Raw genomic sequence first — 23,937 nt, forward strand, 5'->3', positions numbered from 1 at the left:
TAGAATTTTCTGCCCCGATGTCACAATATCAGAGCACACCCACAATTCAACTGTTGGCATCCTAGATGCCACTCAAAGCCGGATCTTCCTCACCTAAAATATCCACAAATCGTACGGTGAGAAAAGAAAACATCTATATATATAGCACATAAGGAAACACAACATATTATCTCATTATAACTTAATATTCATAAATATTTCAACATAACGTATTTTAATCAACCATGCATCCTCATCACGTCATAATTCTCAATCACACCAATCATCACAAATCTTGCACTTCACACTATGCCAAGGTCATGCTACCCATTTAACAATCCAAGGTCGTGCTCACCCTTGATATAACACTATGCCAAGGTCACGATTCCCCTGTAGCATATCTAGCCCAGGGTCGTGCTCACCCCCAACATGTTATTCAAGGTCACGATACCCACGTAACAATCCAAGGCCGTCTCACCACTGATATAACACTATGCCAAGGTCACGTTACCGGCCCCTAACCTAGTGTCGTGCTCACCCCTAACATGTTAACCAAGGTCACGATACCCATGTAACAATCTCGGGCCTTGCTCACCCCTGGTCATAGGTGTGAAGAACCACAATCACATCTCATTCACATTCCACACAATATTTCATAGTTCAATTCCATACACACATCAGATAAGTCCAAAATAATGGGTTTCATACATCTCAAGCAATTCACATCTAAGTCATCAATTTTTATCAAGTAATATAGCAATAAAATTCGTAAATTAATATAATAATCAATGGAATTATCAATTTAATACAATCTTAACATAAATATTAAAACCCCCAATTGTTCCAAAACTTAGCTCACAGACACTTTTCTACAATTTCGTTCTCTCTACCAAATCATCATTCTTACAAATTAAATATATATTTCTAATCCTCAACATATGCAGAATCTAATGGTATTACTAATTCCTCAAACAGAAATAATCCAATTTTTCTAAAACTTAACTTACAGGCACTTTTCTATAACTTCATTCTCTCTCCCAAAGCATCATTTTTACAAATTAATCATATATTCATAGTCCTAAATACATACAGAATCAAATAAGACCAATAATTCTCCAAACAGAAATAATTATAAAATTACTCATAATCCTAAGGGACTCTTCCTCTACCCAATTCCCTCATGTAACTCTACATATAAATAATTCCCTTTTCCCCCATTCCTAGATATGTAGAAGCTGAATCTACACAAGATCTGGTTGGTCTCCCTCGCTGAGTTCCCCTCGGTCTGAAGCAGAAAGTAGAGGGAAAAGAAGAGAGAGCAGAAGAAAAGAAATTAGAAAATAAGAGGTGTGCTTTTCAAAAGTGGCAGAGAGCTCAATTTATAGGCTTCAGGCTTCGCCGGAACGGCCCGTTCCAATTTTGGAACGGTCCGTTCTGAACCCTTAGATCATGGGTAAAAATCACACCCAGAACGGCCCGTTCTAGTGTGCATTTATTACTCACAACGGCCATATTTTTGGAAATTAACGGCCCGTTCCAAGCCCGTTCCCACTTAGAGTTAAAGGCAATTTTTAATAGTCCGGAACGGCCCATTCTGGGCTACCAACTCACATACATTTTGGTAGTTTGGAACGGCTCGTTCCAATCCCGGAACAACCCGTTCCAAGCTACTAAATCACTGTAACATCCTAAATTTTAAATTAATTAAATTTTAATTAATTACTATTTTTATGAAAATAATTTATATCATTTTATTTAGTAATTTTATAAAATTGCAGTAGATTCTAAATAATAATAATTATATTTACGAGAGAAACTTGAGTCTAGTAGTTATTTATATTTATATTCTAGAGAGCAGAAAATAAATTAGTATTTTAAATAATTATAGAAGTTGCAACTGTTTTATTTTTTTTTAATTATTTATGTACCATTTTAATTAAATAGAGGGGGATGGGCGGGTGAGTATGGGCCTGGCCCAGTTGGAATTATTAGAGGGGTTTTGGGGGTAGTCAGTTACCTAATATTCATTTTAACGTCAGACGCTTGAAGGAAGAGGGGAGAGGAGAAAATTCTTGAAGGAAGGCGTAAAGTGTTCAGATTGCTCCGTCGTTCTTCTGTTGGCCTTCGTTCATCATCCTTAAGGTACGGGGGAGATGGGTTTCTTCATATGTGAATATAGGGGTGTTCGGGTAGTGAGGGCAATCCCTAAGTCCCTCTAGGAACTCTATTTAAAATTCTGAACGATTATCTGTGCAATCGATGTTCTAAATTCTTAATTCATTTGGAAGAACTTATTTCTTGAATTGTCTTTGAATTCCATTGGGGCTTTCTTGTTAATTCTTTATCCTTAAATTTGATGACTTGAATTTTATGTGTTAAGAAGAGTTTAGATTTTTTTTTTTGTAAAACCAATGGAAACCAATTTTTGAGGCTTGAGATGTGTATGGATTGATTTGGAACGTATGAAGAATATAAATTGAGTTAAACTGAACCAACGGGGTGCAGAAGTAGTGAAAATTGGTAAAAACCTTGTTGGAACTCGTAAAACGCAGGTTTAATTTCACAGAGGGGAGTCTGGGCAGAGATTTGGGCGTTCAGCGCCAGTTTTGGGTGTCGGGCGTCGGGACCCCGACATACGTTTGTAATTTTGCGATATCTTTCTGTGTAGTTATCCAAATTGAGTTCCGTTTGTTTTGTTAGAAACTAGACATCTGGGGCTACCATTTAGACACAAGAATCGTGTAAAAATATTAATATTTGATCAAGTTATGTGAGTTACAATTTGAGCCTTCCAATCTGTGTGCGAACCACAACATCAATTTTTGTGAGCCCTGAATGGTAACCTAAACGACTTTATTAGGATTTGTGTTCTTCATGAAAGTTGTAGATATTGATGTTAGGATTCTAATGGAGTTGGGATCACTTAGAAAGGATATGTATATCTCGAGTTATGGTTAAATTATTAACTGAATGTCATAGATATTGTGATGTGTGTGAAGAATTATGTGAAATTTGTGATCTATGATGTTGATAACTTAATGATAGGTACCTAGCATGTGAGGATGATATTGCATGGATTGTTATTGACATGTGATGATGTTATATAATGGAGATGCATTAATTATGAGTTACGTGGGATGCATGAGTTGCATGAGACTTATGAGTTGCATGTGGTGCTTGAGAAGCCAGACGTGACTATATTGCATTGGACCCTGGGCCCAGAGAGGGGTTGAGACAGGGGGGACCATGACGGGAGGCATTCCATGCGTGGGCCGTTGGGTGTTTAACTGCGCAGCTCACTGGCCACAGAGGGTTTAACGGTGGGTGGATTGCCTTTGCACGGGCCGCTGGGTGTTTAACTGTGCAACATACCGGCCCTGGGAGGGTGTGAGAACGGTATGCCCGCATTGGCAACAACCAAGGGAATTGACGAGGTACGCCCATTGTGCGGAGTACCAAGTTGAGACTCTTAGGAGAGGAGATGTGTATGAGCATATAGTGAGCATGTGTATGAAAGCTTGTATGATTGAAAAAAAAAATGATGTTTGGTAATTATATGAGATGTATTTGTTGTTTATATTTAATGATGATATTTTGGTGCACGGTGTGGGGGGGAAATTGGGTAGCTCTATGTTCATATATGATGTTATCTATCTCTCACCGTCCTGTTTTTATGTGGTTTTCTTTTAGGTGAAGATGAAGGCACTCATAATGTTGAGTTCTAAAGGGAAAGGGTTCTGCTATGATAGGATGTGACATTGGGGCATGAATTTAGGATGCTTTAGTTATGAATTGTTATTTGTCGTTTGAAGAGACTTATTTTTAAGAGTTTTATATTCACCTTATATTTGTAAATTCTGGATTCCTTTCATTTTTCTTTAGAGACCTTGATAGTTTTCTTTTAAGAGTAAAACTTTATTATTATTATTATTATTATTTCTATTTATTTCAAGACTTGTGAACCTATGAGTTTTTATTAAAATATGTGGACCCTTATTGATGTTATATTTATTGAATTATTCTTATTGTTGTTACTTATTTATTATGGGGTAGAAGGGTGTCACAATCACCCCTATACATTTATTAAAATTATCAAAATACCCTCAATTGAAATAAAATAAAATAATGAAATAAAAACTGGGGTGTTACAAATATTACTTATAAAAAATGTAAAATGTTATTTATATATTTAGAATACTTATTTGTTCTAATTTTAATAATATATAATATAGTTTATGTATTGAAATACACTACAAAAAAAGTCAATTTAGCCACCAAAATTAGCGACCAATTTTTTTTTTTTCCGTCGCTAATAGCTACATAATTAGCGACCGAATCTGATTTAGTTGCAAATTTTATTTGGCGCCAAATTAGCGACCGAATTTTTTAGTGCCAAATAATTGGTCGCTAAATCGGTCGCTAAATTAATAATTGTTGGTTAAAATAGCGATAGAACAGTTTCGGTCGCTTAAAAAATAAAAATATATTATTATTTATAATAATTTAGCGACCAAATTAAAATCGGTCGCTAAAAAAATAAAAATATTATTATTTATAATAATTTTAGCGGTCAAATTAAAATTGGTGGCTAAAAAAATAAAAAAAATATATTATTATTTATAATAATTTTAGCGACCAAATTAAAATTAGTCGCTAAAAAAATATTATTATTTATAATAATTTTAGCAACCAATTTAAAATCGGTCTCAAGAAAAAGAAAAATATTATTATTTATAATAATTTTAGCGACCAAATTAAAATCGATTTCTAGCTAAATGTAAATTCTTTAAAAAATTTAGAAATATATTTCTTTTAAATGAAAGCAAATATAAAAATATATAATATTATTTTTATAATGATAAAAATGTTAATGATAATAAATAAAAATCATTACCCTACCAATAAAATTAATTTGTTTTTTAAATAATACAAATTATATAATTTAAAATAGATAATTAATATATCATGATGTATTAAAAAATGAGAAACATAATGCTATAAATGAAAATTAAATAATAATCATTTAATTAAATCTTTTTTAAAAAAATTAGACTAATTTAAATAATAATTTATCTAGAAAATTTATTTATTTTTCTCTTGAGAAATTTATTTCTCATTTAACATGCTTAATATTTTATTACATTATTAGATAATATGAAAATACATAATTTATTGTGCTTTCTAATTTTGTTAAGATAAATAAAACTTATTTTCATGAATCTTATTTTATTTTCATTATTTTTTTCAAAATTAACTTAAACATCTAGTTCAATTGATATAAATGTGACATCCTCTACCCCAACATATATATATATATATATATATATATATATATATATATATATATATATAATAATAATAATAATAATAATAATAAAAAGAAATATCTTATTGGATAAAAAAAATATTTAAAATTGAAACGACAATTCCAATAATCATGTGAGTAAAGAATTCACATTCATGTACTTAATCCAAATAGCAAATAAAATTACAAAGAATAAAAATTGAATTTTCCAAAATATATACTTTAATAAACGATAAACAATATCATATTCTATTTCTATCTATGTCCCGATGTCACATGTCCTATCAGAGCAAAATTCCACATAGAAGCCTAAGCTCCATTGTCCACATCCTCAGCCTCATGCTGCTAATGGTCTCCTGTATATCAAACAAGAGAAACAACACAAAAGAAGGGAGTTAGAAACATCTCACTTTGGCTCACGGTGTAGGAATGCACACCGGATAGCCAAACACAAACAATAAAGTTACCTCATAGATCAATCAACAACAATAGCTTATAAATCATCCAAGTCATAAAAATAGTAATTTATATCATCATTTAATAATAAGAATGCACATGCATGGACACGGACTACATATTATCATGCATGTGGCACCAGTAAAACATCACATAGCATATTGCCGCTAGCAATACACGAAGAGTAGTCTAGGAGTACATGTCAGGTCACACCCTCGGTGCACTCTCACTAGAAGGATATACTACCAGAGTCTTGTCGGGATAGCTAAGCTGCGCAAGATACATTCCATGCACACAATAGGCGAGACTGAGACTTCCAAACCGAGTTATCCCCAAGGACTAATGCCTAAAGCTTTTACACTAGGGGGCCTTCTCTGGCGGTGTATTCCATATCGTACCCTAAAAAACATTTATGCATATGATGCATGTCAATCAAGACTCCATGCTTTTCTCATATCACATTTTCATGTCTCATTCCCATATCACATTATCATGTCTCAACACATCTCATCATCACATCTCCTCATTACATTTCATCATCACATTCGCATTATCACATCATATTCACAATTTTCACAGAGCACTTTTATTCATATCAGAACTCATCTATTTGCGAAAGTAAACATATATTCATACATCTCGTAGAACAAGGAATACAACAAAACAATTAGAAGGTAAAACAGAAAATATTAGAAATATGTTTGTTCCTCATAGGGTTCTCTCAATAACCCATAGAGCACTCTAATTCATATCAAAACTTGTTTATTTTCAAAATTAAACACATATTCACACATCTCTTTTAATAGGGAATATAACGGAATAAACAAAAGGTAAAACAAAAATATTCATATTTTGTCTGCTGCTCATACGGTTCTCTCAAGAACCCATAGAGCGTTCCAATTTATGCAATAAACATTTAAAATAAGACAATTCACGTATATAATTATTATCACAATTAATTTACTCATACATGCACCAATGCACTCCCTCAGGGTTTCCTGTAGGAACTCATAGGAGCACCAAATTCCACAATCATAGCCTAAACAAATTTTCTATTCATACACGCATATTAATTAAGTAATAATTAAGTAATTGGAACATACAAGAAAAATATGACATACAACAAACACAGGATTGAGGGCCAATCCCACTACCCAGCATATAATCCCACACCCAGAGCGAGGTTTCTCACTCTCCCCCTTACCTCGATAAACAGGGGTTGAAACTGAAGTAGGATCTCCTCCTCCGAGTTCCCCTTGGTCTTTAGAAAGTGTAGAAGAAAAAAATTAAAAGTGCAAAAATGCATTTTTTTGGAGTGCCGGAACGCATTTATAGGCATCAGGATTTGGCCAGAACGGCCCGTTCTGGGCACATAGAACATGAACAAAAGCCTCTCCCAAAACGGCCCGTTTCAAAACCAGAACGGCCCGTTCTGAGTCAATATTTTTCTTTAAAACCACATCCGGAATGCCCTATTCCCAAAGTGAAATGGCCCATTCTGGGTTGAAATATTACCCATGCATGCTCGAGTTGGAAAGGTCCGTTCCCAAAGTGGAACGGCCCGTTCCGAGGCTATGAAAATCCAGAATTACTAATTAATAAATAAATAATATATATATATATATATATATATATATATATATATATCAAATTAAAATAAAATATCAATACAATTTAAAACATGATTTTCTTCAAACAGTAATTATAACAAAATATCATAATTAATAATATTATACAAAATAATTTTCATAAATGATTATTATTAAAAACCTTTAAAAAATTCAATCAAACCCATTTAATTAATCAAAATAATTATAAGGAAATAATCTTCATAAATACAAAAATAAATAATAATTATTCGTAGTATTAGTAGAAAATTTGGGGTGTTACAATAAACACGTTAGTTCCATTAAATTAAAAATAATTGGCTTATATAAGGATTAATAAAAATTTATCAAACAAATCTAAAATTGATATAATATAATTAATGTTCCGTTAGTTTAATAAAAAAATTATAAAATAAATTATATATATAAATATATACACCAATAACACATGAGATCAATTACTTAAAATACGTTATACCATCTATCTTCGATTATGCTCGTACTACTTTGAGGAAGATATCGCTTCTTTGAGGAGACATGATTCTATTATTATATATGAATATGATCCCACCATGGGAAACTGATTCAACAACAACCATATTTTGAAATATTTTTATTTTATTTAATGATAAATTAATTTTTAATACAAAAATATTTATTTAAAATATATCTAATTATACATATATATTTTAAAATTATATTAATTAAATATGTATATAATAGTTTATCTTAAAAATCAATTCATTTAGATATTATAAAATATTTTATTTTAAACATCAATTAAATAATACCTTGCTACTTATAATTTATTTAAATATTTATAAATGAATATTACATTAACTCCATTGATTATTTTAATCCTTGTCTTTAATTTTATTATGTATAAAAATTATTTACCTAATATATTTTAAAATTATTTTTATGAATCTTATTTTATTTCAGTTGTTATTTTAAAAGTTAGGCTTAATCATTCAATTAAATTGATATAATCGTGCTAGTTTCGTTATTTAAAAGCATTTAACTTATACAAAAATTAGTAAGAATTTGTGAAATAATTATAAAATGAAATATTTTTTAATAATTTAAAAAATTATTATCTTTTGATTTTAATTTACTCAAAGATATTCATAGTATTTAATTAGGATATATACACCTCCTTTTTATTACAATTAGACCTCCTTTGTTTAAAAAGGCTAAAATTGTAACACCCCAACTTTTATTATAAAGAGTATTTTTGTATTAATGGCATTTTCGTAATTAGTAATGGTATTTTCGTAATTTTAATAAAGGAATGAGGGTATTTTTGTAAACTTATTATTAATGGCATTTTCGTAATTTTTAATGGCATTCTCGTAATTTTGTTGAAGTTTTTGGGGTATTTTTGGTTTCTGGAACGGGCCGTTCCAAATGTGGAACGGGCCATTCCAAATGATAAAATTGTGTATTTTTGGGATGTCCAGAACGGGCCCAGAACGGGCCGTTCTCCAAAGGAGAACGGGGCGTTCTCCTTGCAGAACGGGCCGTTCCAGAAGGAGAACGGGGCGTTCTGCTGGGTTTTGGAACGGGCCGTTCTGATTTCAGAACAGGCCGTTCCAGTTGAAAATTTTGCGTAGATTTGAAGGGTCCAGAACGGGCGTTCCACTTTTCGGAACGGCCGTTCCGGATAGGTCCGCGAAAATGCCTATAAAAAGGCCCCTCCTCCCTCTCAAATCCTCACACCTCTCATCTTCTCTCCCTTCTCTCTTTTCTTTCTCTCTCTACTTCCTGCTGTTGATGGAAGGAGCTTAGGGGTGGAGGTTCTACCCTAGTTCCGGTCCCGATTTAAGGAGAGAGAAGAGAAAGTTCTGCCCGAATTTTGACTACCGTTTAAGGAAAAAGAAGAGGAGGTTCTGCTCAAGTTACTATTCATCCAGGTACGGGGGAAAAGGGGATTATTTATATGTAGAGTACATGAGGGAATTGGGTAGAGGAAGAATTTCTTAGGATTATGATTTTATAATTATTTTATTTGAAGAATCATTAGTTCTATTGAAATTATGTGTTGAGGTTTATAGATATGCCAAATTGTAGGAATAATGATCTGGGAAGAAAGAAGAAATCATAAATGCTGTGAACTAGAATTTGGAATAATTATGAGTTTCACTGTTATATTAAATTGATTATCTTATTGATTATTATAATTTATTATTGCTATATTACTCGTTAAGAATAGATGATCTTGATATGAATTGCTTGAGGGGTGTGTAAACCCTCATTTTGTTGGGCTTATCTGTTGTGTATGTGATGTGTATGTGATGTGGAATTATGTACGTGATGTGAATTTGAGTTATGAAATGAGAAGTGGGGAATGTGATTGAGATGTGAATGAGATGTGATTATGGTACTGATGACCAGGGGTGAGCACGACCCTAAGCTGATGGGTAGCGTGACCTTGGCACAGTATTATGTCAGGGGTGAGCACGGCCCTAGGCTACTAAAAAGGGTAGCGTGACCTTGGCACAGTGTTATGTCAGGGGTGAGCACGGCCCTAGGTTGGAAAAAGGGTAGCGTGACCTTGACATAGTGAAATTTGTGTGGATTATGAATGAATTGTAATGTTCAAGTGGATTGTGATGGATTGATGTAATTGTGAATTGAGATGTGAATATGATAAATGGTTGATAAATTATGATACACACACACACACACATATATATATATATAGATAAATGCTTATGAATATTTTATTAAATAATGAGTTATTATGAGATTATATTGTGATGTGTTTGTATGTACTTTGCATATAGATATTTTCTTTTCTCACCGTATAAACTGTGGATATTTTAGGAGAAGAAGATCTAGCTACGAGTGGCTTCTAGGATGCCAACAGTTAAAATTCTGGGAATGCTCTGATAGTGTGACATCGGGGCAGAGGATTTCTAGGATGAAATATTTATGTGTATTTGGCACTGTAATATTGTTTTGAAAACAATTTGTAAAACTCTTGTGTTTTATGTTTTATATTTCTATTAATGTGATTGTCGAATTTTTATGTGAACCCTTTTACCAACTTAGAAAATTTAACCTTCTTAAATGTATTATAAATTTTTTTATATATGTGTTGGGGTAGTAAGGGTGTCACATTTAGTGGTATCAGAGCAGGCCGATCCAATCGGCCGTGAGTAATGAGTCTACTATGCTTGTTTGGTAGATTAATAATGTGATGAGTTGATTGATGTGCTAATGAGATGATTAATTATGTTCTTATTTATTTATTTGTGTGCATTGTATTCTCAAGATTTGTCTGATAGACATGATATAACTTGATGATGCTATTTTTGATTGATCTTTTCATTTGTTTGATATTTTTTTTACGTAAAAAGACCTTAGATTTGGATGATTTAAGAGTTTACGGTTAATGGAATTTAGGAATCTATAGTAGTAAGCAATTGAATCAAAGGTGGTTGTATTTGAGAATTGGAGTTTTGATATTTTGATGAGAGATTGGAATGTTCCTTGAGTATTGGTGCTTGCATGTTAACTTTATGGTTTAGGTAGTATGTAAATTTTATTCTAAGTCCTTTGTGAGCTGTTTTGGAAAGCTTGAATATGAGTTTAAGGTGGAAAAAAAAAAAAAAAGTGAGTTTGGAATGGTTAAGGTATTTTGTGAAATGTTAGTACACTAATGCTAGTATGATAATTCCTTATGTCTGTTGTTTATTTGATTGTGTACTATTTTCTTAGATTATGGCTGGTAGGAATGATCGTGCAATTGCTGATGCTCTTCAAGCATTAGCACAAGCTGTAAGTAACAACCATAGGACTGAAATCGCTCCTAATTGGTTAGAGCGATTTCAACGAAATAATCCACCTACTTTCCAAGGAGGATATGACCCAGATGTTGCGATGAATTGGCTAATGGAAATCGAAAAGATTTTCAATGCCATGGAGTGTCCTTTCACTCAGAAAGTGAGGTTGGCTACCTTCATGTTGACTGCTGATGCCCATTTTTGGTGGGAAGGAGCACTTCAAAGGATGATTGATGCAGAAATGCAATTGAATTGGGACAACTTCAAGAGGGTTTTTCTTGAGAAGTATTTCCCGGATGATGTAAGAAGCCAGAAGGAAGTTGAATTTCTTGAACTAAAGCAAGGGAATGACACAGTTGCAGAGTATGCTGCAAAATTTGATGCCTTGGTTCGCTACTGTACTCATTACCATGGTGAGGATGGCGAAAGGGCTAAGTGTATTAAGTTCGTGAATGGCCTTCGTCCTGAGATAAAAACAGCAATCAATTATCAAGAAATTTATCACTACCCGACTCTTGTCAACAAGAGTAGAATTTACGACCGTGACAATCGTGCACGTGCTGACTATTACAAGGGAGCTGGAGGTCCTATGCGTACCACAAATTCTAGTGCTTTAGGTAAAAGTAAACCTTACACCAAGTCTACTGGGAATTCAAGTTCTAAGGTGAATAATCAAGATTCGATGCAACGAAAGAGTCAATCTCCAATGGTTGGACAAACATCAAAAGGGGGGAGTGAGGGTTCTGTTCCACGCGATAATTGCTTCAACTGTGGGAAGACAGGTCATAAGGCATATGAGTGTTGGGTACCAAGAGTGATAACATGTTACAACTGTTACGAGAAGGGACACAAAGCTCGGGAGTGCCCAAGAATAAGAAAGAAACAACAGAGGTTGAAGGGAGGGCTAGCAAGCCTAGAGCCACAGGGAGAGTATTTGCCTTGAGTGGTGTTGAAGCTACTTAATCCAAAGATTTCATCCAGGGTATGTGTTTCATCAATGGAACCCCTCTAATTGTTTTATATGACTGGTGCGACTCACTCTTTTATATCACGTGTATGTCTAAATTACCTATTTTTTTTCCTTGTCTTTTGAACTAATAGTAGAGACACCCACTAATGGTTCAGTGATCACTTCTGATGTCTGTCCAAAGTGTCCCTTGACTTTTGATGGTAGAGAATTCATGGTTGACTTAATTTGTTTGCCTATAAGTTAGCTAGTGAAATTAGGAGCTTCCTTGGATTGGCTGAATACTATAGAAAATTCATAGAGGGATTCTCCAAGTTAGCATTACCTTGACAAGTTTGACTACGAAAGGAGTTGTGTTTGTATAGGATAGTAAATGCAAGGATAGTTTACCGGGCCCTTGAGGAAAAGTTGACTAGTACACCTGTTTTAGTATTGCTTGACTTTTGTGGTTTATTGTGATGCTTCTAAAATAGGTTTGAGTGGAGTCTTGATACAAGAAGGAAAGATAGTGGCTTGTGATTCTAGGCAACTGAAAACTCATCATAGGAATTACCTTACTTATGATTTTAAGTTAACGGTTGTAATATTTAGAGACATTGCCTATATAATTATAAGCTTGAGGTATTTATTGATCGTTAGAGCCTTAATTATTTGTTGACTGAAAGAGTTAAGTTAAGTTTAAACTTCTAAGAGGACTAATATTTCAAACTTAGTTGTTATTTGAGTAAAGTCATTGTGGTAACCGATATTTTGAGTAGGAAATCTTTATATTTATTTTCCTTTATGATTAGAGATTCAAATTAGGGATTTAAGTTTGACTTATGAGATTACTCTTAATAGTGTAAAACTAGGTATGACTCGAATACTAAGTGGATCGTTGAAAGAAATTGGAGAAGCATAATTAGTTGATTCATTTGATAACAAGATATGAGATTATAGGATAAGGTGATGGATAAGAATTTGACTTGGGTGTAGATGGAGTGGTGAAATTAGTGATTTGATATGTATACCTAGTGAACTTACACTTAGGTACTTAATCTTTAGAGATAACCATAGAAGTAAAACCAATATTGTAGCAGATACCTCGATTATGATGACCTCTGATATATCATTTTGATGATTTAAGGATTGGATTTGATTGAAGAATTTAGAGACTTATGCTAGATGAGTGAGATTACCCTTAGAAGCATTGAATGGATTATGCTGAAAGTAACTAGTGAATTAATGGATGAGATTAGAGAAGCTTAGGAGTCAGATCCTTTCTTAGAACCAAGTGGAGAAGATTGGTAGAAGTATAGATAACCAATTCTGAGTAGAAATCAATGTTGTTTTGAGGAGCAAGAACCAATTTGGGTGTTTAGTAACCTTGAATTAAGAAAGATGATTTTAGAGTAAAGACATACGAGTGTTCTTGAAATATATTTACGAACTACTAAGATGTATCAGAGTTGCGCAGTGGAAGTGTAGTGACCTAAGGTGAAGAGAAAAGAAATCATATACTCGTGTTTAGTATACAAGAAATCTTTACAAATTTTGTAGCAATTAGACGTCTCATTTTGGAAGTAAGATGGTGAATGGATAGACCTTAATTATAGGTTTGTTTGAGACATTTAAGAGATTGATTTAGATTCTTTAAAATTTACTTGTCTTACCCTTAGATTTCCTTGGTAAAATGAATAGAGTTGTAGGTAGTGAGGTTGCATAAGAATTAGAAGTAAGAAGCGAAGAATTTACCATTGCAAAAATTTCGAGGACGAAATTTCTAAAAGGAGGGAAGAATTGTAACACCCCAATTTTTATTATAAAGAGTATTTTTGTATTAATGGCATTTTCGTAATTAGTAATGGTATTTTCGTAATTTTAATAAAGGAATGAGGGTATTTTTGTAAACTTATTATTAATGGCATTTTCGTAATTTTTAATGGCATTCTCGTAATTTTGTTGAAGTTTTTGGGGTATTTTTGGTTTCTGGAACGGGCCGTTCCAAATGTGGAACGGGCCGTTCCAAATGATAAAATTGTGTATTTTTGGGATGTCCAGAACGGGCCCAGAACGGGCCGTTCTCCAAAGGAGAACGGGGCGTTCTCCTTGCAGAACGGGCCGTTCCAGAAGGAGAACGGGGCGTTCTCCTTGCAGAACGGGCCGTTCCAGAAGGAGAACGGGGCGTTCTGCTGGGTTTTGGAACGGGCCGTTCTGATTTCAGAACAGGCCGTTCCAGTTGAAAATTTTGCGTAGATTTGAAGGGTCCAGAACGGGCGTTCCACTTTTCGGAACGGCCGTTCCGGATAGGTCCGCGAAAATGCCTATAAAAAGGCCCCTCCTCCCTCTCAAATCCTCACACCTCTCATCTTCTCTCCCTTCTCTCTTTTCTTTCTCTCTCTACTTCCTGCTGTTGATGGAAGGAGCTTAGGGGTGGAGGTTCTACCCTAGTTCCGGTCCCGATTTAAGGAGAGAGAAGAGAAAGTTCTGCCCGAATTTTGACTACCGTTTAAGGAAAAAGAAGAGGAGGTTCTGCTCAAGTTACTATTCATCCAGGTACGGGGGAAAAGGGGATTATTTATATGTAGAGTACATGAGGGAATTGGGTAGAGGAAGAATTTCTTAGGATTATGATTTTATAATTATTTTATTTGAAGAATCATTAGTTCTATTGAAATTATGTGTTGAGGTTTATAGATATGCCAAATTGTAGGAATAATGATCTGGGAAGAAAGAAGAAATCATAAATGCTGTGAACTAGAATTTGGAATAATTATGAGTTTCACTGTTATATTAAATTGATTATCTTATTGATTATTATAATTTATTATTGCTATATTACTCGTTAAGAATAGATGATCTTGATATGAATTGCTTGAGGGGTGTGTAAACCCTCATTTTGTTGGGCTTATCTGTTGTGTATGTGATGTGTATGTGATGTGGAATTATGTACGTGATGTGAATTTGAGTTATGAAATGAGAAGTGGGGAATGTGATTGAGATGTGAATGAGATGTGATTATGGTACTGATGACCAGGGGTGAGCACGACCCTAAGCTGATGGGTAGCGTGACCTTGGCACAGTATTATGTCAGGGGTGAGCACGGCCCTAGGCTACTAAAAAGGGTAGCGTGACCTTGGCACAGTGTTATGTCAGGGGTGAGCACGGCCCTAGGTTGGAAAAAGGGTAGCGTGACCTTGACATAGTGAAATTTGTGTGGATTATGAATGAATTGTAATGTTCAAGTGGATTGTGATGGATTGATGTAATTGTGAATTGAGATGTGAATATGATAAATGGTTGATAAATTATGATACACACACACACATATATATATATATATATAGATAAATGCTTATGAATATTTTATTAAATAATGAGTTATTATGAGATTATATTGTGATGTGTTTGTATGTACTTTGCATATAGATATTTTCTTTTCTCACCGTATAAACTGTGGATATTTTAGGAGAAGAAGATCCAGCTACGAGTGGCTTCTAGGATGCCAACAGTTAAAATTCTGGGAATGCTCTGATAGTGTGACATCGGGGCAGAGGATTTCTAGGATGAAATATTTATGTGTATTTGGCACTGTAATATTGTTTTGAAAACAATTTGTAAAACTCTTGTGTTTTATGTTTTATATTTCTATTAATGTGATTGTCGAATTTTTATGTGAACCCTTTTACCAACTTAGAAAATTTAACCTTCTTAAATGTATTATAAATTTTTTTATATATGTGTTGGGGTAGTAAGGGTGTCACAAAAATTGCTGACAGTAGAGCTCAAATCCACACACATACTTACGTGGAGAAAATCTTAAGTCTTCCCCCTTAACTAATTGGGCAAATCACCCGCTTGTTCTTTTTGATCAGTTTTTAATACATCACAATGCGTTTCCTTGCTTTTTTTTCTATCAAATAGAATACGTAATTGTTTTAACGGAGTTTTTTTTATTCGCACATTTATTTTAAAGTTTTATGTTGAAATAAAATTCCATCACAAATTAACATATTTTATAACTAATATCTGGTTTTAAACTTGATATGAAAATATTATGATATAACTTGATAAGATTTTAAATTAATATTTTATTAATGGTTGATAATTAGAAAATAAAACAAGGATAAATATATTTTTTGAATTTTATATCTTGATTTAAGATGAATAAATATATTAAGTTAATTAATAAATTATTTAAAATGTTAAAATTTAATTGATAAAAATAATATTTTAAAAGAGAAGTGTTATAATAACACAAGTGTAACTTTTACTAAGTATTACATCGCTCAATAATTTTATATTAAATGTGAATTTTATAAATTCAACCGTTAGATTGAAAGTTTTTTACTCTTAGATCATATATACAAAATTTTATGTGAATTCAAGATGATTTGATACTTCATTCTTGTAAAATAAAATTGACGTAACATATACATTTCAAAATATATTAAAATATGAGCACCTTGATTACCTTCAAGTTGTTGTTCAATTTTAACAAAACTTGATATAAATATATAAAATGATATGAACTTTCAATCTAACAGTTAGATTTACAAAATTCACATTTAATATAAAGTTATTGAACAGTGTAATAGTTAGTAAAAGTTATACCGATATTATTACAACCCTTCTCATTTTAAAATATAAAAATTATTATTTTAAATTTTAAATTTATAATAGGTAATTTAAATTGTATCATAATATTAATTTTGAATAGAAATAAGTAGATTGTTAATTATAAAAATAAGTATATATATAAATAAAGATTAATTAAATATAATATAATTATTATTAGTAGTAATATAATTATTATACATTATTATATATTATAACGGTCTGGACACATTGAAATGAGAAAGATCCAAAGATAGTATAAGTTGAGATTTTATAGTTGAGGATGACTTAAATGAATTAATTTGTACTACCTATACTAACAACATGCATATGTTTTTCGGTAGCTTATCTCATAAGAACTCCACAGTTAAGCGTACTTGACTTGGAGTAATATAGGAATGAGTAACCTTCTGGGAAGTTTCCCAAAAATTGTGTAATTAAGGACAAAACATGTTGAAAAGTGAAGTGTTGTGACATAAAATCCTTGAGAGGCCAAATATGATAGTGTTTCGTAGTGACCGAATTTGCGACGTCTATAAAATTTAATAAAATAAAAAATAAATCTTTACCGACCGATTTATTCGGTCACTAATTTGGTCCCCATACACATCAGCGACCAAAATCATTACAACCATTTTGCGACCAAAATCATTACAACCATTTTGCGACCGAAATTTTCAGTCGCTAAACAGCGACCAAAATTTTTCGTTCTCTAAACCAAAATTTTCGGTCGCTAAATAGCGACCGATTTTAGTGGTCGCTAAATGCAATTTTTTTTGTAATATATTATTCTTTTTAAATTAAATTATATAAATTAAATATTTATATATATTAATAGCAATAATAATAATGATGATATTAAATAAAAGTATAGTCGGTAATCTAAAATGATAGCTTTTTTTGTCTACATGAATGTTGGTTGTTATCAATAATTTCTTATTTCAGCCATAGCACTTGGATGTCCATGGAAGGGCATAGGAGGCTAGAACAAGTGATCTCAGATTCTTTGCAGAAATGGTGGGATAAATGGGAGCTACGAGGACTCATTTTGATTAGCCTTGTGACACAGATCATATTGACAATATTGGGTGACCGTAGAAAATGGCAACCCAATATTTTGACACGACCACTTTCGTGGTCTGCCTACTTGCTAGCTGATTGGGTGGCAGCTGTAGAAATGGGAGTCATCTCCAGCAATCTTGAAGACATTTACAGCAAAGGTGAACAGCCAGAGAATGTTGATCCTCAACTTCTTGCATTCTGGGCCACTTTTTTTCTAATACAATCACAGCTTATTCCTTAGAAGACAATGAGTTATGGCTAAGGAATTTTGTTGGTTTGTTGTCTCAAACAACCCTCACTTTCAATGTAATTATTTTGTCTTGGAAAGGTAATTGGCTTTCACATCTTACCATTCCCATGCTAATTGTTGGGATTATCAAATACGGGGAAAAGACTTGGTCTCTTTATTGTGGAAGTATCAAGTATCTCAGGGATTCTTTCCTTGGTTCAAGTGATTCTTCTAGGAAGAGGAAACGACCAGAAGAATCGATAATGACGAAAGCTATCAGGGAAGAACATAGGAGTTTTTTTCGAGCCATTTAATCTTTATAAGCCTCTTTGTTGATATGGTTTTGAGTCCACGGGACATTACTAAAGATAGAAAAAAATTTCTAAAAGAAGCAAGTTCCAAATGGAGTTTAGTGGATTATGAACTTAAATTGATGTACGATGTCTTCTATACCAAGGCATTTGCAAATTATGGCATATGGGGTTTGATATCACGCTGCATCACTCTAACTACCATTATTGTTGTGCTTGTATCATATGCTTGATTAAGTGAAAAAAAAAGGAGCACCTGAACTTGGACAACGTCATGACGTACTTGTTGGTGATTGGAGTATTGTTAGCAGATATATATGCCTTTACATTAGTTCTGATTTCGAAATGGACAGATCAATTAAGGGATGGTTTTTAAGCACACGTATTTTGTCGCAATTTGTTGGTATTGTTGCTGGTGTCCTTTTATATTTTTGTGTTTTGATTGTTTGCGTCTACCTTTTATCATCATACGACATTTTGTACCGAATGAGGTTGCTACTATTGGAATTTATTTGGGACAATCTAACTTCTTCAATTTGATTTCCAACAAAAGTTTGAACATAAAACATAATTTCTTCCCGGTGAAAAGTTAGAAGAACTCTCAAGTGTTGGATATTGTTTATCCTCATGACCTAAAGAAAGTGATCTTTAAAAGTTTGCGTGATAAATCACTATTCATGCTATCAAATCCTTCAAGCTCCCCAGGATATAGGAATCTTTTATTGGGAAAAAATGTTCCAATTTTTGCAAGTGAACTCGAACTGCATAGAATAATAATTACTTGGCACATTGCTGCGGATATGTTTTATAATTATGATGGCAACTCAAATTCTAAATTAGAAACAAGGAAAACTGTAAAGTAATGTCTAACTATATGTTTTACCTCTTGGTCAAGCAACGTCAGATGTTGCCAGTAGGTGCGAAGCTGATAACTCTTCACGACACAGTAATTGAAGCCAAGAAAATTGTAGTTCCACAAGATAGTTTATCTCAAATGAGTGAGATATTACTTCAACATGACACACGAGTAAGAGATATGTGACCGCCTATGACGGGTTGTTACATTTTAACTATGGGGCTAAAAGAAAGTTAAGTTTTAAAAAGAGCGTTTTTCTCCTAATCAATTTTCATGCTTCTTTCATTTTAAGTACCTATTCTTTCACGCTTCAGATCTCGAAGAACAAGAGCAAGAAGGAAACTTTCCTAGGACAGTGCATTCATCTTCTTTCACTTACCAAGGTAACAGAGAGTGAGAAACATCGCTCTAGGTATGAGATTGTATGTTGGGTAGCAAGATTGATCTCTAATCTTGTTTCTGTTGTATGTTTATCTATAAAAGGTTTTCCACAAATATGTATTTATCTTCTATGTTTCTCTTTGTATATGTTTAATCTTAATTGTATGCATATCTTGATAATTTCAAATTCTGATCCTGTAATTGCATGTTTTGGTGCTCCTATGGGTTCCCGTGGGAAGCTTTAAGGAATGCATTATAAGTAGTTGTATGAGAAGATTGCTTAATTATGGAATTGTATGCATGAATTGTGTTGTTTAAAATGTTTATTACATGACTTGGAATGTTACCACTAATTGGATGGTCTCTTTTGATGAATTATGGTGATGGGACGAGTTTCAAGATCCAAAGATTCAAAAATTACACTATTAGATTCCATCATGTGTGTAACCGATGTGTCATAGTTGTGATTGGTCAGTCACAAGCATGATCAATGTCAAACATGTGACTAGTGAGTCACGATTGTGACTTACTTGAATCTCAACCCTTTAGATTTTTCCAACCCAATCACATGCGTGATTGGCATAATGGTTGAATTTTGTGAGTCATTAAACACCTCACACCTAGATCCAAATGGGTAATGTCTCCAAAATTTTAACACAAAATCTAAGGCAATTAACTCTATATCATAGGTAGTGTAGTTTTGTTCATAGATTTTCAATTGCCTAGATGCATAGGCTATTACCTTCCTTTTTTGCATAAGTATTCCTCCTAAACTCATCTTAGAGGTGTTACAATACACTACAAAGATCTCACTAAGGTCAGGTAATACTAAAAAGTCTCCTCATAATCTCCTAGAAGCTCTCCTCACACTTAGAAATGTGTTTGGTTTCATAAAATATTTTCTATTTTCACTTTTTAATTTTAAAATTTATAAAATATGTTTGGTTTAACTATTTTCAATAAAAGGTCATAAGATATTTTTGGTATCAAAATTACTATCTATGTATGGATTAGAGTAATATTTTATTTTTTAAATATTTCATTTTTTTCACTCTATCTTATATTTATTTTCATTTGAATATTCTCCTCTCATAATATTTGAATTTCACTATGAAAATGTGCACCCTTATATTTTTTTTGTATCTTATAAATAGTTTATTATCTAACAAGCAATAATTCTATATCAAAATAAATTATATATTTTATCTTCATAAATAATATATATATATATATATATATATATATAATTGATTCAACTTATCTTAAAATATAGCAACCAAAACTTAATCACACTAAATATTACTCATATGTAATAAATAGTATTTGATTAAAATAATTAAATAATACAAACAACATATGTAATTAAAATTCTATAAAATAATTATATCTAATAAATTTTATAATATTAATATATATAATACATATGTAAGTATCAAACAAAATATGCTCACAAAAGAAAATATTAGATAAATTTGTTGTATTACATGTATAAAAAAATAAGTTTATTGATTTATGTGTGTAAGGTTGTAAGCATAGAAGTAAGTTCATGAAAATATTTTAATAACTACCATGACATGTCACCGCATTTTTAGAAGTACAAAAAATAGTGAAAATGACATTTTTTAATTTCCAATTTTGAACTTCTTTTGAAATTATTTTTAAAGAAACATTTTCTAAAACTAAACCTAAATATCTTTTCGTGTTTATTTTCTATTTTATTTAAAAATAAAAATAGAAAACGATGAGAGGAACCTATTGATATGTAAGCCAAAAACAGAAGGAAATTTCAATGTAAAATAGAAGTTACTAATTTGAGAGTATTACCCAAAGAAAATTACAAGAAGAAGAAGATTTTACATAAAAATGAAATTTGTGTAAGTCAGACAAAGAAAACATAAAGTTATATTGTATTCTTCAGAACTAGGGATGACAAAAATACCCGTATCCGCAGGTACCTGCGGATAAAATCCGCTACAAATAATAAATGGATAGGCTAATTAGGTACCTACGGATAATAGGGACGGATAATTTTTTACCCGTTTATAAATGGGATGGGGGCGGGTATGCTGATATTCATACCCACGGATACCCGTTTAATATTATTTATTAAATATTTTAATTATCTTTATACCACATATCCCTAAAACTACACTCTCTCATCTTATTTTCTTACAAAAGTGAGGTTGATGAAGTTACTAACATGTGTTAAGCATGTTATAGAATTATGTTAGATGTAATTTGATTAATTTTCTAGCTTTGATTGGACCAATAAGATTTATGTACTTTAAGTTATTTACTTTCGTTTGGAATTATGAGATTGAATTATTGTAATTTTGTGATGAGACTTTAAGTTACTTGTCAGATTGATATATTTTAAGCTATTGATTATATTGCATTTTTATTATTATTTCAACGAAATTAACATTAAATACAAATTCAAAATTAACATTAAAATTTTATTTTTAATATTTCAATGACATTAAATATAAACTTAAAATTATTTGTAATATAATTTTTTTAATTTCTTAAAAAATTTATAAATATCCATGGATATCCGCTTAATAAATACCCGCACGGATATGGGATGAGTATGGGGCCAATTTTCATTCAGCAGGACGGGGGCAGAATTACTATTACCAGCCCCCATGGGCCCCATTGCCATCCCTATTCGGAACTTACTTGGAAGCAGCATTATTCTACAACGGTCAAAGGGCTAGAAAGGAAGAAATTAATCGATCCACTGCAAAATATTGAAGCTAAAAGTTATTGCCAACAATAAATTTTATAAAAATGAATAATGTTTCCGTCATTAACCACCTTGAAAGTAAGGTGTATACGATTATTATATTATCAACTATGTTGAAACTAAAGGATCCAAATGATATATATATATATATATATATATATATATATATATATATATATATATATATATATATATATATATATATATATATAAATAAATGATCCCAATTATTTAATAATGATGTTTTAAATTTAAAAAGTTATGTTTTCATAAAAAATAAAACGTTATGTTTTATTTCTTTTAATACTCTTTTTATTATTACTACGACACGTTCATTAAGAAATTTTAGTAAATATAATATAGGTGAAATATGACCAAACTTTATTTCGTGAGTTTATATATATATATATATATATATATATATATATAAGGGTTTAAATGATACCGGAGTAACTTTTATTAAGTATTATATTATTTAATAACTTTATATTAAATGTGAATTTTATAAATCTAACGGTTAGATTGAAAGTTCTTCACTCTTAGATCTTATATATAATTTTATATTAATCCAAGATGATTTGATACTTCATTTGTAACACCCCGGTTTTTCATAAATTAAATTAAAGTATTTTAGAAATTATTTTGATATTTAGTAGCCTAGAACGGACCGTTCCAAACTACTAAAATGGTCTATAACCCTAGTTGGGAATGAATCATTCTAGTTTAAGAACGGGTCGTTTCAAACATGGTCGTTGTGTGTTAAAACTCAACCCCAGAATGGGTCGTTCTGGTTTAAGAACGGACCGTTCTAAATGTGAATTTTACACATGACGAATGAGTTTAGAATAGGCTGTTCTGGATTCAAAACGGGCTGTTCTGGCCACTCCTGAAATCTATAAATAGCACACTCTGGCACGATTAAAAACACATTTTTCACTTCTGACTTCCTATTCTTCTACACTCTAAAGACCAAGGGGAACCCAGAGGAGGAGACCAGCAAGATCCTTCTTTAGCTTCATCTTCTGCTTATCCAGGTAAGAGGAGGAGTGAGAAACCTCGCTTGGGGATGTGAGAATAATTGTTTGGTAGTAGAATTGACCCCCAATTCCCTTGCCTGATGATGCATGCTTCTAAGAACAAAAAAAAATATGAATATTTTTTGTTTTGCCTTCTGATTATTCTGTTGTGTTCCTTGTTGAATATGATGTATGAATATGTGATTAATTTTGAAAATAAACAAGTTTTGATATGAATTAGAGTGCTCAGTGGGTTCTTGAGAGAACCCTATGAGAAACAGGCAAAATATGAATATTTTCTGTTTTGCTTTCTGAATGTTCTGTTGCATTCTTGTGTGATGTAGAGTATAAATATGTATTTGATTTTAAAATTAGATAAGTTTTGACATGAATTAGAGTGGTTTGTGGGTTCATGTGCGAAATCCTATGAGGAACAACTATGAGTATGATTATGTGAAATATGAACAAATGACATGATATATAATGTGAATGAGAATGTGCTAATGTGAACACTATGACTATGAGAATGTGAAATGCGATGAAATGAGATAAGCTATGCTTATGAGAATGTGAAAAGTAATGAAATGAGATAAGACATGAAATTCCATGATAAGTGAAATGTTGAGTCAATAAAATAG

General features: G+C 32.0%; 1 protein-coding gene and 1 long non-coding RNA gene across 3 annotated transcripts in view; one reads left to right on the top strand and one right to left on the bottom strand.

Annotated features, from left to right (window-relative positions):
- Positions 1–5,405: 5,405 nt before the first annotated feature.
- Positions 5,406–23,937, bottom strand: part of LOC145955595 (uncharacterized) — a 29,263-nt gene continuing 10,731 nt past the window's right edge. Inside the window, exon 3 of the long non-coding RNA XR_014432251.1 lies at positions 5,406–5,640. This is a non-coding gene — a long non-coding RNA (uncharacterized LOC145955595). The remainder of the gene's footprint in view (positions 5,641–23,937) is intronic.
- LOC145955594 (uncharacterized) lies at positions 8,574–15,834 on the top strand. 2 transcript variants are annotated; one of them, XR_014432250.1, is made up of 3 exons: positions 8,574–9,260; positions 11,071–14,637; positions 15,551–15,834. XR_014432250.1 is itself a non-coding variant. In XM_083070537.1 (2 exons), exon 2 carries the CDS (start codon positions 11,074–11,076, stop codon positions 12,076–12,078), a length of 1,005 nt encoding a protein of 334 aa, XP_082926663.1. In that variant the 5' UTR covers positions 8,574–9,260; positions 11,071–11,073; the 3' UTR covers positions 12,079–15,544. The 2 variants fall into 2 exon arrangements, 1 of the variants encoding a protein (XP_082926663.1); XM_083070537.1 differs by lacking the exon at positions 15,551–15,834 and having other exon boundaries at positions 11,071–15,544.

This window comes from Cajanus cajan, chromosome 3 (genome assembly GCF_000230855.2).
Source record: "Cajanus cajan strain Asha chromosome 3, NIPB_CcT2T_4, whole genome shotgun sequence".
NCBI lineage: Eukaryota > Viridiplantae > Streptophyta > Magnoliopsida > Fabales > Fabaceae > Cajanus > Cajanus cajan.

Bases quoted from the DNA above. Each gene is read 5' to 3' on its own strand.
- LOC145955594 (XM_083070537.1), top strand. From the start codon at position 11,074: ATGGCTGGTAGGAATGATCGTGCAATTGCTGATGCTCTTCAAGCATTA.